At 41.9% G+C, this 15,741-nt stretch overlaps 1 protein-coding gene across 1 annotated transcript in view; it reads left to right on the plus strand.

Moving 5' to 3' along the window:
• Nucleotides 1–311: 311 nt before the first annotated feature.
• The window catches only part of LOC119125799 (protein shisa-8), a 34,296-nt gene continuing 18,866 nt past the window's right edge, over nucleotides 312–15,741 (plus strand). Inside the window, exons 1-2 of the mRNA XM_037256654.1 lie at nucleotides 312–2,226; nucleotides 2,732–3,346. Coding sequence (XP_037112549.1) covers nucleotides 2,796–3,346 — 551 coding nt within the window. The 5' untranslated portion in view covers nucleotides 312–2,226; nucleotides 2,732–2,795. The remainder of the gene's footprint in view (nucleotides 2,227–2,731; nucleotides 3,347–15,741) is intronic.

The raw sequence follows: 15,741 nt of genomic DNA on the forward strand, positions 1-15,741 counted from the left end.
ACAGTTGGAAAAGAAAAAAGATGAGGAAAGGAAGGAAGGAAGGGAGGGAGGAAGGGAGTAAGTGAGGGAGGAAAATGAGGGAGGGAGGGAGGGAGGGAGGGAAAGAGAAAGGGAGGGAAAGAGAAAGGGAGGAAGGAAGGAAGGAAGGAAGGAAGGAAGGAAGGAAGGAAGGAAGGAAGGAAGGAAGGAAGGAAGGAAGGAAGGAAGGAAGGAAGGAAGGAAGGAAGGAAGGAAGGAAAACTGGGCAAGGAATTTGGATGGCAAAAAGGCAAAAATATGTGGGACAATGTTGAGACAAATGTGGTGGTGATCGTGGAGGAGTCAGCAAGTAAGACCTTGCGCTCATTTGCTCACAAAAGTGAATGTGGCTGCGAGAGAGAGAGCGAGAGAGTGAGAGAGAGCGGGAGAGAGGAGGGAGGAGTGAGCAGAAGAGGGAGGAGTGTTTGAGATATTGTCATCCAGTCCTGTCAGGGAACAGACGAGAACGGCAGCGGGAAGCGTCAGCAAGTTACGGGATACGGACGCGGAGAAGAGCAACAAGGGAGCGAGGCGCAAATAAAAGGAATACACATGGAGCCACATCTGCAAGGGGCAACGATGGAATGACAGAAAAAGAGAAAGCATTTTGTTGCTTCCGGCCTTTCCTATCTCTTCCCACTTCTGTTTGGAGCATCCCACAGTGAAAACACATACATATGATATATATCTAAAATTCCTCTACATATATATCAAATTATGCCTGTTTTCAAAGAAGTTGCAGCTGGACAAGGAGAGAATTGACAACAATTGGGTTGAGTGATTGGGGGGGGGGGGGGGGGGAGATAATATGCAACAATTTTCCCTAAACTGTTGCATATTAATAGATTGGCATTGTTTTGGGTCACTTTTTGTTCAGGTGCTCATAATGTGAATGGAACATTTGAGCAACTTAAACCTGAGCCAGCCTCCAAAAGAACAAAAGAGCATCTGCTGCAGTCCAAGAGAGCTTCCTTTGAAAATAGGACATGTTTTGATGTGTCGATGGTAGCACGCTCGTGTTCCTGCTCCTGCTGCTGCTGTTGCTGTTTGGGCTGTCGCATCACCTCTTCACCGTCGTACTCCACAACGAGCTTGGGGAAATTCATTCTGGCCAAACTTATGCCAGTGAACAACTCCAAAGTGCAGAGAGAGCAAGTCTCTCTTGACCTCACGCTGATATTTTATTAGCGTCGCTAACAATCCGGCTTGGAAAGCAATCATGTATTTTGCAGAAGAACGAGAGTGGGGCATTTCAAATTAAGGGTAGGAAGGAGTTGCTTCCTTTTTAATAGACAACCAAATAAATCCAGCATCTTTTTTTGATTGCATCTCTTGTGCAGCATCACTTTGAGCTCCAACATCACCCCCCCCTTTTTTTTTTTTTTCTTCCTCAAGTAGGACAAGGCTAAACAGACAATAGCTGGTGTCCAGGCTCTGTTACAAATCGTGGGATGCAAAGATAGGAGAGCTTGCAAGGGGCGGGCGGAAGGGAAACAGGAGGGGGGTCAAGCAAAAGCAGACTGGGTCCAAAAAGCCACTGGACTCCCTGAGTGGTAACTGGAAGCCACTGTGTGTATGTTGTGTGTGAGTGTGTGTGAGGACAAGACACCACCACACGTGGAAAGGGAGAGACGCCTCTGGACAGTCGGCATCTGAGGATTACAGCTGGATGAGTGCCCAGAGTTTCCTTTTAAACAACAGCTGCCTGTTGGCTCCTTGACTGAGAATAAATTGGGGAAAAACAAAAAAACGATGCCTACCACTAAAATAAAAGAACAATTGTGCATCCATGATGTCAGCGGAAAGATGAAAGATACGAGTTAATCGAGCGGAGTGGAGGAGGCAACAGAGAACTCCCGTGAGAGACGACACACTCCGGTGAGTTTTCCTTGGGACGTCGGAAGTGATTTGGCGCCGCTTATCAGATGTGTTAGCCACTCAGGAATACGAGAAATGTCCCTCGAATTGAGAAATCCTCCGAGATGGGAGTTTGGGACTCTTTGTGAGTCTTAGAAGAACCCCCCCCCCCCCCCCCCCACCTGTTCTTCTTTTGACACTTTCACAGATTGTTCTTTGACTGAGCAAAGTGAGAAACAGATTGCAGGAAATGCTCCAAAAACGTTTATTTGTGGCCAGCGAGCTTCTTTAAACTGGATCCACCGCAAGGATTTGTTTCCAACTTCTGGATGTCAAATGGAATTGTGAAAGGTGATGTTTATGGACCACACGTGCATGTAAAAGTTGAGCGCAATTTAAACGATCCAAAATGACAACAAATATTTTCTCAACAGCGTGATGGTTGAAACTGTCAGCAATCAATTCTGATCTTCATTCATTCACATGACATGAAATCAAGATAGAATATTGATTTCTTTCACTCACTTGCTGTCAATGAATCCCTATAAATCATAGGTGTCAAACTCAAGGCCCGGGGGCCCAGATACGGCCCGCAACATCATTTGATGTGGCCCGCGAAGACAAATTTTGCGTTGACTTTGTGTCATTGCTAAAAAAAAATAAAAAAATAGAGACATTGCTAGCAATTTTTATTACCATTCGTCCTTTTAAAGTATTTGAACAATTTTTACGAGTCTCTGATTTCAAAACTAGTTATTCATCAGTTTGTTGTGTAGCCTAACACGTTGACTGTACTTTGTAGCATGATCACATGTGAGAAGAATATTTAACAATATATTTGTTTGTCCAAACCTAGGTTCTTTTATGTTGGCTCTTTCGATTACACATCAGCACTGAGGCATCAAGACCAAGGACCTAAGATGTCTGCCTACACGCGACCGATGCTGGTTAGCATTCTTCTAGGTTTGAGTTCTCTGGGTGGTCTACACCGTCGGCCTTTGGGCCTGGTTTCAGCCCAGGTTCCTTCGAGTAACCTCACGACCGAGCCCTCGGTGTTACCGGAGGCCGCCCTGGCGACACCGACCCCGGACTCGGAGGATAAAACTCTAGGCGGCGCTAATCGTTGCTGGGGCTACTACGACGTGATGGGCCAGTGGGATCCACCGTTCAATTGCAACGCGGGGATCTACAGCTTTTGTTGTGGCTCCTGCTTCTACCGATTCTGCTGCCAATTCAAAATCCACAGTTTGGATCAGACTTCCTGTTCAAACTACGACACGCCCGTCTGGGCCAACACCGGGAAACCGGCGGCGCCCGTCACAGAGGTCCATCAGGAACCAGACCGCGATCGAACCCACATGATCGTGTATATTATCTGCGGCGTGGTGGCCATCATGGTTCTCGTCGGAATTTTCACCAAGTTGGGGTTGGAGAAGAGTCGAGGTGGACAGACGGACATGACCAATTCCAGGTAGGACTTGAACAATGAAGATATATCAAAACATTCCACACATTCTCACAAATGGACTTTTATACTGTATTATTAATGTCATTGCAGCACAGGAGCTAAATATTGGTTTGGATTCAGTCTGCGCATTTATTTAAATCAGATGTGACGTCTGAAGATGGAATATAAAGAGATTTTTTCCAGGTGCATAATTACGCTTTTAGTTGATCTTTGGGTGGGGATTTAACAAAACCTGCACGGGGAGCCAGATTGTGTTTTGCTTGCATACTGGTGGTATAGCTGTTTCACATTGATGCTGGATTGATTGCTGTGACACAACTGTGACTCTGCCAATGTTTGGCCTCCAGTGAACGATCCGAAGAGAGCGGGTGGTTTTTGGATGGCTGGAATATTGACCGGATGTGACTGGAAAGGAGCCAATGGTTAATTCTAGCGCACAGAACAGCGAGGACAAGAGAGAGACTCAGAGTGTGTGTCAGTGTGTTGGGTGTGACCGGCCAGCCTATTGGGTGTTAAGAATTGCACCATGGGGGCTCCTTTAAAATGCCGTCATTACCGGATCTCTCAGCCTACTCTGCGGATGAGTAAGACCATGGTGTGGAGTCTAATGGAGAGAGAGAGAGAGAGAGAGAGCGAGAGAGCGAGAGAGCGAGAGAGAGCGAGAGAGCGAGAGAGAGAGAGAGAGAGAGAGAGAGAGGACTGCCGGACACCAGTACTGATTAATCCCGGTTTTGTGACACCCATATCATGATTAAAGATGGCAGCTCTTGCCACATGCTATCCTCGGATATGCAAATAATATATATATCAATATAGATTAAACCCATATGACATGTATTGCAACATTGTGCAAAGCATGCTACTATTAACAATTACCAAAAATGTATGCAAAACCTCCTGAAGGTAACAAAAACGCTGTAATTCCCACATCAGGCCAGTAGTTGGCGATGTCACGTTCTAAAACACATCGCAATGCCAACATGGATGCACAACTTCTATTCAAAAATACAATGCACAATGCACAATATATTAGCATTAGCTTCTGAAGGTATTTGGTGTATTCTTTGGCGTCACGGTAACAAAAGCCATATTTAGCATTGGCCCTGCAGTATAGGGGGAGGGGAGGGGTGGACTGCGTTTTCATTTGCATTAGACAGGACGGTTCACTTTGAAGTGGATATTGTATGTAGTGATGTAACTATTTATCCTTTGGGGCATTTAGGAGGAAAACATGTCACGTGTGCTGCTATCAGGACACCTGGGAACTATTTCAAGTTGAGGGGGGAGAACAAGAATTTGAATTCGAGTCTTCAATTAACTTAAGATGGAGCCCACATAAGCACAGGAACGGGCCTAGTTCAGGTTCACCCACTTGTACAACATCTTGAACTGAAATACGTTTCCATTCGGAAAAAAAAAAGAGCTCATCTTTGCACGTCAATCACGCTATCAAAATTCACTCTCAACCTTTGATTGTTTGGAACTTCCTCCCAGCTGCGATCAAGGAAGGGTCCGTTCGTCACTATGCACGCCTGCGTTTGTACCACGTAGGTGCAGTGGATAAAATAAATCTTGCCACAAAGCTGTTAAGGTGCTAATGCGCTGAAACCTTGGGTCAGGCAATCACAACAGTCAGCCGTGCAATGATGTAAAGCTTCAGACACCCAACACACACGCACGTATGCACACACACTTCTCATTACAGCTGTGCATCACTCCCTGTGTGTCCCCCCCCCTCCCCCCCAATGCACTTCCCCTCATCTCCCGAGAGGCTGTTTTTGTTTTGCTCGTCGTCTGTTGGCGACAACATTAAAAATAAATCGGATCCTTTGATACATGATTCAGTCGAGGGAAGTTATACACCAAATATTTTTAAAGTATTTACGAACTACTAAGTCTTGACATACTTAGATGTAGAGAACTTACTAAAATACAATAGCTGGTTTATTTTTCTGTGCTAGTTAAAGGTTTAGAGTTTAAACTTCACTATGGTGAATGTAAAGCGAAAACAAAGGGCAATAAGATGTTTTACAAATTAAATTGAACTCAACAGAGGGACGGCTGCGCCGCTGCGCGTGTGATCACAGCCAACGTCAGTCATGAGTGGGTAGAATTGTTCCATCGACAAACAAAAATAGCGTTATGCAAAAAAGTCATTGAATTATGACTATAAGTTAAGTCAAAATATTTTGAGTTCAACTCTCATGAGAAATTATAGAAGATGTGGTTTAAATGTTAAAATATATATATTTTTTATGTATATATTTACTATTATCAAACAGCCACGTGATTTTTCTTCTTTTGTTTGTTCAGGGAGCAACTTTGCGGTTGAATTTATTGGTGTTTACATTGTTTCAAACACACCCGGTAGAGTAATGTTGCTGTCTTTCCTTTTAATAGCATTACCCAAGTCATCATAAGTTATTCCCCAAAAGAGCTTTGCGTTCAAGGGCACAACCAATTGAATGAGTCACAGGGGATCCAAAGAGCCTTTTCCATAGGCCATTGGATTGCTTTACTGTATTGTATTTCATCCTCAGCGCTTTCTATTTCTTTTATTGTTCAGCCCCAGTGGCACTTTTCATCATCGCTTGTGACAGGTGTTTACAGCAAAGCGATGAGCGCTCACACTGTTACGCTTTTCTCAAACGGTTCGAGCCACAGCACGAGTTTCAGCGCCCGTGCTGGGCGCCGCCGCTCGAAAACACGTTTGTTTTTCAAAGTTAATTACATTTGATGGGGATCAGCTTTAAATGTTGCGAAATGATTGCAAATATCTAAGAGGGCAGTGAAACAGACTATAAATGAAAGAGAAATTAGAGATAAAAAAACAAGTTGATGTTATTTCACAAAAACAACTTGTTAAATTAATTCCCCAGGATGCGCTAGTCTCTTGTTTGAAAATATTCTTTGATGGTGCAACTGTTTCGGAAAATAGATTTGCACGCTCTTAATATAATAAAGATTTTATAATAATAATAATTCTTGCGGGGATTCGGAGCGGATGATAACAATGATTATTTCCATCTGTGATGTTCCTCGGTATCTTCAAAACACACGAGGGACAAACTATTGTCAGGAAGCACTTACAAAGTCAATCAGAGGACAGAAAAGTCCTTCGTTGAATTATTAGTAACTGCTTCTGGATTAAAATTTCATTTTGTTTTTAACATCTCCACATTGAAGATGCATAGAAACATTAAACTGTAAATTTGCTAACATATCCTGTCCTTATTTATTTCCACATTAAAGCAAAAATCGCATTTCATGTTTCCAATCTTTGGCCGCGTGCGCATGACAGATGGCCCAACGCTTACAAAGCATAGTCCAATTTTTATAGGATCCATGTGGTCATATTAATCATATGCAATGTGGGGGGAAAAAAAAAACATATGATAAAAATGTAAGTGTGTTGCTTTTATGGACTGCAGCTTCCATGATGTCATTCAGCTCCCTTACGTCATGTTCAATAAAAATGCAAAGCGGCGTGTGTAAAAAGTGGAATTAAATCTGCATTTATAAAAATAATCGTTTCACATCAGTAAAAATCCCGACGCCGCATTATTACGATTATATTTTTGAACAATTCACAAACGCTGCAAGATATTTAAGACTGGGAGTTCTTTCTGAGTTCCTTCCTATGAGTGTTTTTTTTTATGTTGGACTGAGTCTTGGATGGACTCGTATGTACTATATGCGTTGAGGTCAGTCCAAGGCGGGTTCCATTTGCACTCCGATGGTCCTGATAACGGTCTTGTTCCAGAGGAGATTGACACTGGCTACAAGTGGTAGTGACAGAAAACCAACAGCTTACATGGAGCTGCTTGCTGGAGCATACAAAGTGGTAAGCAGTAAGAGCGTCTATGTGCTATATAGTACCTTCAAGTCCATGTATGAATCGAAATATACAATATACGCTAGTATTGTTCATGGAGACAATAATAATGACATAAAAATGCTATTTTGTGGAGTTGTGGTTTTCTCTTGTCAAGGTTTGACAAGTTGTAACAATTTTTTTTTTACTATTTTTATGATTTGTGTTGTACTTTGTGTCCCGTGTTTTTTTTATTTTTTTTTATTTTTTTAAATGCACCATTTCTTGTCAGATGAGCCGGGAAAAAAAAAAAAAAAAAAAAAGAAAGCGAGTTGATGACACACATTCGAACATCCCGTAATGAGAAAAACAAGCAGTTTCTTGTTGCTAAATGTCAAGATTCTTAGTCATCATTATTTTTATTTTACACATTCCTGCAATTGGAGCTTTTCTCCGGAATGGCTCGAGCCTAATCCCAATTAGACGATGTCTCTGTATCTATCTCTGTTTTAAATATGCTGGCAAGAGCAACTGAGGTCATACAAAGTATTTGACACCATATGTCTTCCAAATGACACCGGTTTCTCCTTTCTACTGATTATTTCTTGCTGCCTTTGCACCAAGAAGAAACTTCCAAACGTGGCCGAGCAGTGTTGCATTCTTATGAGGTCAATATCTCAAAGTCAAGTCTCACATTGGCACAAGGGGGAAAAAAAAGGAAGCAAAGGAAGAAAAAGACAAATTAAATGATGGTGGGCTGCCGTGAAATAACAACACAGCGATAGAAAAAAGAACAAGACAGGGTGAGATTCCTCATTCCAAATCAGGCGTGATGGTCAAAATCCAACTTACCTTATCCATCCACTCCTCCTCCTCACCACTCATCTCTTTTGCAATCCATCATCTTGCTTCCCATTTTCACTCCCTCATCCTTCACTCCAACATCTGCTTCCACTGGTCTGTAGACAGACATGACATATGAGAATTGTAGTCGTTTTTAATCATTAATCCAATCATTATTCAATGAATGATTCATCTTTTCGGTAAAAAGACAGCCTTGTCCAGATGATTTCATTTCGCCTCCCAAAAACAAGTTTTAGAAACTACCTGATCCTGCCATAAGCAATAAATCCAGCCTGACTCGGCTGTTAAAAGATAGATGGGAGGAAATAAGGCAGACCGCTGTCTTGAGAAACTGCACGAGACAAACAAGCTCATAGAAAGGTGCCATGAAAGACAAGGAAAAGAAGGACAGCATATGGTTACATGGGGGGGGGGGGGGGGGGGGAATGCAGAGTAGCACAGAAAGTGGGCTTGTTGACATCCTCATTGCTAAAAATGTATTTTATTTTGTCTACAACCTATATATATTTTATTTTATTTTATTTAGTATAGTCATTAAATATTTTATTTATATTAATTATATATTTTATTTTATTTATATTCTTCTCGGTGCCGCAGTCTCTGGAGAGCTATTCCTCACTTGTCCGTTCACCTGTTTACCGATCCTTTGCATTTCCATTCCAGCCACATACGACCGCTATTGCCTCTCTTTGCACAAATGAGCGTGATAAATCTTAAGAAGGACGCAGCCTTCTCTATATGCTGAACACACATTGTGGCTCAAAGGCAGTGGATGTCCTAACAGATGTTAACTGCTTTCATTTAAGAAGGGGAGAAGGGAGGGAGGGAGGGGCCGAGACGATGCGACACGCTTTGAATAGCACCTTCCGAACCCGAGCACAAAGTTATGCAAAGTCACAGTTAATGCTGCGTGCTAAAAAAAAAAAATGGCGGTAACGAATGGGCTCACCCGACCTTAACGTTTTTATTGTAAGATAGCTGCAAACTCACATAAAAACTGACAATGAAAATAAATTTCTGTACTCAGACCCGTATCCAAACCCTAAACTAAATTGAATCTGTTGTTTAGTAAAATATTTGAATGTGATGAGAGCAATATATAGATGAACAATTTAATTGATTATATCGACCCAACGGTTCATGCGTGCGTTACATCTTCACTCACATGTGTCACGGAATTATTTACACATTCACATAAGCACTCGGTGTATCATGAGCGGTTGTTTACACTTCACTTTGCCTCTAAACCTCTTTATGCCACTTTCACTTTCTCTCACTATTTACCTCCAACTCCCCGTGTCCCTTTACGTGATGAGCTTCCGACTAGCCGAGCTGCGGCCGTTACGTGGATTTTCCTCTCACTAAAGGAAAATTGATAAAATCCTATTTTGATGCATGTCTGTCTTATTTTCCCAGTGAGATAGGAGGCTTTGTTGATATTAGCATTAGCATATATGTTTTCAGTCTGCAATAAACTGGACAACATAAGCAAATGATCCATATGTTGCTAATAAGACAAAATGGAGGGAAAATGAAGAGGGGGGGGGGGAACCGTGTGGCTATTTAAATTGAACTTTTAGATAAGAGTACATTGCATCCACTCTCAGCAATAAACCAAGCAAAGAAAGCTAGGAAGGGCTGAAGATGCTACAAGTGTGTGTATACATGCGTGTATGTGTGTTGTCGGTGAGTGTGAGTGAATCAGAGGACAGTTTGTCATGTTGCTGCTCCGCAGCTCTGATCCGAGCTGACAGGTGAAGCTAAGCGCAGCTAAACAGCACACGTAACGGGGGAAAGAGCGAGATAGAGACACAGAGAGAGAGAGAGAGAGAGACGTGAGAGAGAAGGAGAAAGCAAAACAGGAAAAAAAAGTGAGACAACAGGAGAGCGAGAGAAGGAAAGAGGGACAATGTCCGTGTGAGAAAACAAGGAATGGCGAGATCAGTTAGAGCGTAATTCAAAAGGGAACAAGGCAGACTACTGTGTCGAGAGAGAACGAAAGAAAGGAAGGAATTGAGATTAACTGATGGAGAGAAAAGATTGGTTAAAATTGGCATTTAATCAAAGAAAAGAACTCCGCGGGTGCGTTTTATATTCTTTTCACTCCATTTATCTACCACCACCACTCCTACTCGATTAGCAGGTCCTCTGATATGGGCCTTGCGCAACACAGGAAAAAGGCGGAATATTAAACATAATTCTAAAAGCAACTTTAAATCAAAGCCTCATTATTGCCGTACAAAATTTAAAACAAAAAAGCAGTTTCCACAAAATTCTATTCAATTCAGAATGGTCGTGCAAACATCCAAAGAAATGTCACTTTCATTATAACAGGCAGCACTCTAATATATATAACTATACATATTTCTTTTTTTGCAGCACAGTTCCTCGTACTCGATATGAGAAAACAGATGGAAGAGAATCAGACGCATAGCGCAAAAACATGAGCGGCATACAGTTGGGACAGCTTGATAGATTACAAGTCTTCACTTGGTCATGTGACGTGGTAGGGGGGGGGTCAAAGACAAGACTTACTACCCATGTGGGGGCGTAAGTGAGTGATGTGTTCATTTCGTTCCGAGACTTTGGCAAGGCCTGTTGATCCATTACTATATTACACCGCACTTGACACTCCTTGCAGTACCTACCCAGGGACTGTTGTTATTTCTCTCGTGCGCCTTTTGTAGAACTTTGAGGTAAACGCACCATGAAGGCAATATGTGTGGCCGCTGAGTCATTTTGACGACACGGCTTTTCGAGGTCGCTCTCGGTTTCAACATATTGGACCCAATGTTAGGGCAAAAAGTGACAGATACGTTGTTTTCAATTAAACATTATGGGAATAGTAGCTAAGCTGCATTCCCTCCACCACAAATAGTTCTTTCTCCAAAGCCTCCAAAAATCGAGAAAATAATAACACGTGCCTGCTTTGCGAACGAACGCGTGTCTCACCTTCATTTAAAAAAAAGTGCGCCTCGGGTGAATAACTCACGCGGGTCACACACGTCCCTGCCTGAGGTTGTAATCCAAGGTCACTTAACTCTGCATTTCATGATCCAGCGTCTCCACAGGACACCGATGACAAGCTCGTAATTTATCACGGTGGCCGTGACTTTGACACATTTTACATGACATGTACAGCCTGTGTATGATGGCTAAGCAAGCGCCATCATAAATGACATGAAAGGGAGGATTGATCTTTTCAAAAGGCATCTCGCAACGATGGATGGTTGAGATGTTGACCCTGATGGGTGACAAGTGATTTCTTTTCTCCTTCGCAGGGTGAGAATTTGTTATTAAACATTAAAGTTACATAAAGAAATATATATAGTATATTTCTATTTTTTGTAATTTATTTATATATTTTCTTAATCACTTAGTACTAAAATAAAAGATTTCAGGGGCTTGGAATGGGGGTAAAAAAAACTAAAATAATATATTAAATAAATAAATAATATATTAAGTCATTTGCCATCCAAGAGTATGTATACGAGTTATTTAAGAGGTTAAGACTGCAATGCAGAGCTGATGAAAACAGAGCAATGTAATACAGAATAGTGATGAATATCACAGCACCATCACAGCATTATTGATTATCATCAATAATGCCAAAAGCCTGGCAATTTGATTGATTTTCTGTTGAAAAATGTGGATGCACGCAAGTCTAGGTTTGTGTGTACGTGTAGGCAAATTTATGCGTGGGCTGTGTGTGCGTCATCATGCTGCTGCATGTTACAGAATAAGTCCCTTGAGCAAAATGAACCCATGGGAGTGCTTTTGGTTGTTTCTAAAATCATCCCAAACCCTAAAAATAATGAGAACGGGGGGTAGTGACTCAGAAGGTGACATATGGTATTTTCGGTGACATCATATTTACCAACGCCGCCTTCTCAGCACTGCAAGCCTGGCACTGACTGGTTCACTGGGCCTGCAGCATGTTGGCTTCTTTTTGCCAGTTTGTCTCAACAAGATGCAACCACGAAAAAAAAAAAAAAAAAAAAATGCATACGTGTTTTAAATTTAGCCAACTGCCCATGCTAATTAGCCAATGGGAAATTTAGCATTGCTATCTATCAGCAGGTGGAAAAAAATACATGTTGAATTTTAGGTGGATTCCCGAAGGAATGCAACATTTTGGAACGGCCTCTAGTGTGTCATGATCGTGGCTCCGAGACAGCGCATGAGCATAAACAGGCCCTGGCTTGGCGGCCACTCAGCCATGCCAAGGGACATTATTTGGCAGCTGTCAGCTCTAATAGGAATACAGCAGGGTGGGAGACGGATCCAGGCTCTGTACCAAGCCTACAAGGGAGCACTATCTGGCAGCCATAGCACAACTATGTCTGCAGTGTGTGTTGGTGTACAAATGCTAGTTTGCCCCCACAGACCAGTGTATCAGATGAGTGTTCACTTAGCCTACTTTTGGCAAAAAGACCTTGTGTGTGCATTTTTGTGTGTGTGTGATTTCCTTGTGATCACAGTGGTGGGCTACTATTCATTTTATATGATGAGTAGATGAGAACAAATTGACAACTTGAGCATTGCTTTGGACCTTATTATAAATGCTGCGTACTATTTACAAATATAAACACCATTTGCTTGAATTGAATGCTTGGGGAAAAAAAAAAAAAAAAAAAAAGCTTAACAGACAAAAATCCAAGTTAATCGCATTACAGATTTTCCAAGCAGCTTTGGTAAACCTAGAAAACAGTCATTCAAACACACTGAATATTCTATTGACTTTCCAATTACAACAATGAAAGTGATATTTGGAGTTATGATCGAAGCCAATTAAATGGGACCAAATGTTGCTGTAAAGTCACTGTTGCTTTATTGTGTGCTGGACTTTTTGTTGTGTATAAAAAAACACATCTGCCTCCATGTTTCCGTCCACATTGGGTTAGCAGCCCTTGGAATGATCTGTGGGTGGTGTTTACCCCACACTAACCTGCTGTGACAGTGAGGAGTGATTCAGCTCCAAAATGCTGTGTTATATTATACGCCCCCCAGGAACTGGTGTGTGTGTGTGTTTAAGTGTGCACAATAGTGAATGTCGTATTCAATGACTAGAGGGGGGCGTTTTTCTCGCTTTATTTTTAGCATTTTTTAGCAATTCAGAACAGGGGAGAGCATATTTAGTTATACAACAAGCACGCCACAATCTTATGATCATGCGCAACTTGCAACTCGCTGCAGCTGTTTGTTTTCACAGTGGTTGACTCCTTCACCCTTTGTGTTTTGCCATTTACAAACTAAAGTGCGGTGGCCTGGCCTTCTCTCCTCCGCTCTTAAAAAAAGAAAGGCTAATGTGGGTGAATGAGTTAATCATGCAGGATTTTGCTCACGTCATAACAACAACAAGGATGTTAAGTGTTTAGTTGGGTCACCACACACTGGCAGAGCTAGGATTTTTTTTTCTTCAGGGAGCAGGGGCTAGGATTTTTTTTTTCTTTTTTAACAAACCCCAAAAATGCTTTCAAAAATTCACAGAAAAAAAAACACCCTGGCCTGGAACCTGCAGAAAGGGGGGGGGGAGTCAGTGCCCCCATAGCCCCCCCTCTAGCACTGCCACTGGGAATTAAAGTATAGAATTGATATCACAGACCAAAAGGTCTAACTTTTATTCCGAATAAGACAACAATAGCTTTTCACTCCATTGAGTTGGTCTGTATCTATTTCTAGCGATCCAAATTATACTCCTCACGTCCACTTCCTTCCACTGCTCGGCTGAACATCTAATTATTCCAATTAAAAGGCAGATTAGATTCATAGTTCTTTGCACGCAATTCCGCCAAAACCGTCAGCGCTGACATTCAACTCCATCAGACCTTGTTAACTGCAAACCTTCACCAAACGACCTCAATGGCCAACTGGTACCACAGTAGCAGTTATCGTGAAATTGATCTCGAACATCACCCGCATTAAAAAGTGATTGGAAGGTTCCTTTGGCGCTCATTTTGCTCTTCTGCCGACATCTGTTTGACATTAAAGCTGGAATATGTATTTCATGTTCTCATCAAGTGCTAGCTAATATCACAGTGTCGGTTAAATGACAGCAAAAGTGGATGAACTGTTATTTAGGCACGTTACTCAGTGGGCACCGTCCAACAGCTCGATGGAAAGGCCGCCGCCACTTTTTAAGCTTTATTATGCTTAATAGAGGAAAAAAAATGACGCTGCGGGTTGTTGGGGGAAAAAAAAAAAAGAATGACGACTCAATTTGTTCTTATTTTTACCCATCCATTATCAGAAAATATGACTTTTATTAGGATGAGTGACTTGTGGTCTTATCTATTATCACAATTGAGAGGCGTGAGTTTTTTTTCCAACAAGTGTGAAATTGTCATTACAGAGTTTTTTGGACGCTTATTAGAGGCTAATCTCTTGCTGAAATATTTGCCTTCATTTTTCATTTAGAACATTGCAAACAATACGCCGGTGTGTTTCGAGACAAATATTTAACTTGTGGATTACAACTAGAGTCGTTTCGATTTTAGTCTGTGTATGTGGGCGTCATGTTTATCAGTGGAATAATATGACAATGATAATAACACTGTCAAAATGGCCCAGGATCAATATAATAATTTGTCTAAAGGTCTTCCCTTCTTTGTTAGAGACAAAACGTTTTGTTAAAAGGTTAGAGAACTCCAGTAAATCAATAAAAATTTTAATTGCAGTGGAAAAAGCAACATATGGTGTTTATTCAAGCGCAATATCGACAGGAAGTCGGGGTAGTTGTGGAGTCCAGACACTGCTGGGACAATCCAGAACGAGATGACAAAATGGGAAAAAGTCAGACAGGTATACAGCAGCAATGAAAATGAAGCATCGAGCAACAACAGGAGGGGGGGGGGGGGGGGGGGACGTCGGAAGTGGGACACCGAGACAATGAGATAGACAGGAAAGACAAGATCTTTCCTGGGACATATCTGGAGAATAACAAGTGCTTTTTACGTCTCCGGAAGGGTCTGAAAACATGGCGAGTGGGAGGGGAAAGTGGCACAGAGCTGGCTTTATTACCATGCAAAATGAGAGCTGGGGGAAAAGAGAGCAAGACAGACGGAAAAAGCGCAATGGAAGCGGACAGACATTAACCAGATGAAAGAGAATCGGCGAGCGACGAGCCGACGCGAGGCCAAGCGACTGCATTATGTTCTTCATGGCTGCGCTCTTCAATCTCTGCCCTCATTTAGAAGCATAACAAACGTGGTCGCTTGATTGTGTTCGCTGTCAAATGTCAAACATGAATCTACGGGGAGGGTCACAAATGCTGACCCAGCCTTGTAATTATGAGATTACATTTTGCAAGGCTAATGACATCATTGACACAAAGTCACTTTGAATATATTTTTCTGGTTGGGGAAAAGAAGGCCGCAATTTAAAATAAATATTCAGTTCAACTCAAGTTCTGCTTATTTAGAAAAATGCAACTCCAGGATGGAGCTCACTCAACAAATCAAACATTTATTAAAATAGAGTCTGTGGTTTTAAAAAAACAACTTTTATCTGCTGGTGCAGGTTCTTATACCAAATAGTTTGTTTCTGAACTTGTTCAAAGGCAGCCAACAACAAAAGATGGCGAGAGGGGAAACTCACTTTTCGACATTCCCGTCGGCAAACACCCAGAGTATTCCTTTTTATCTTAGAATTCACTTTCTTGACGAGAACTCAAAAGAACTTCCTGTAAGAGTCTGTCGCTTTATGAAGATGGACACTGGGC

This window comes from Syngnathus acus, chromosome 8, assembly GCF_901709675.1.
Source record: "Syngnathus acus chromosome 8, fSynAcu1.2, whole genome shotgun sequence".
NCBI classification, from domain to species: Eukaryota; Metazoa; Chordata; class Actinopteri; order Syngnathiformes; family Syngnathidae; genus Syngnathus; species Syngnathus acus.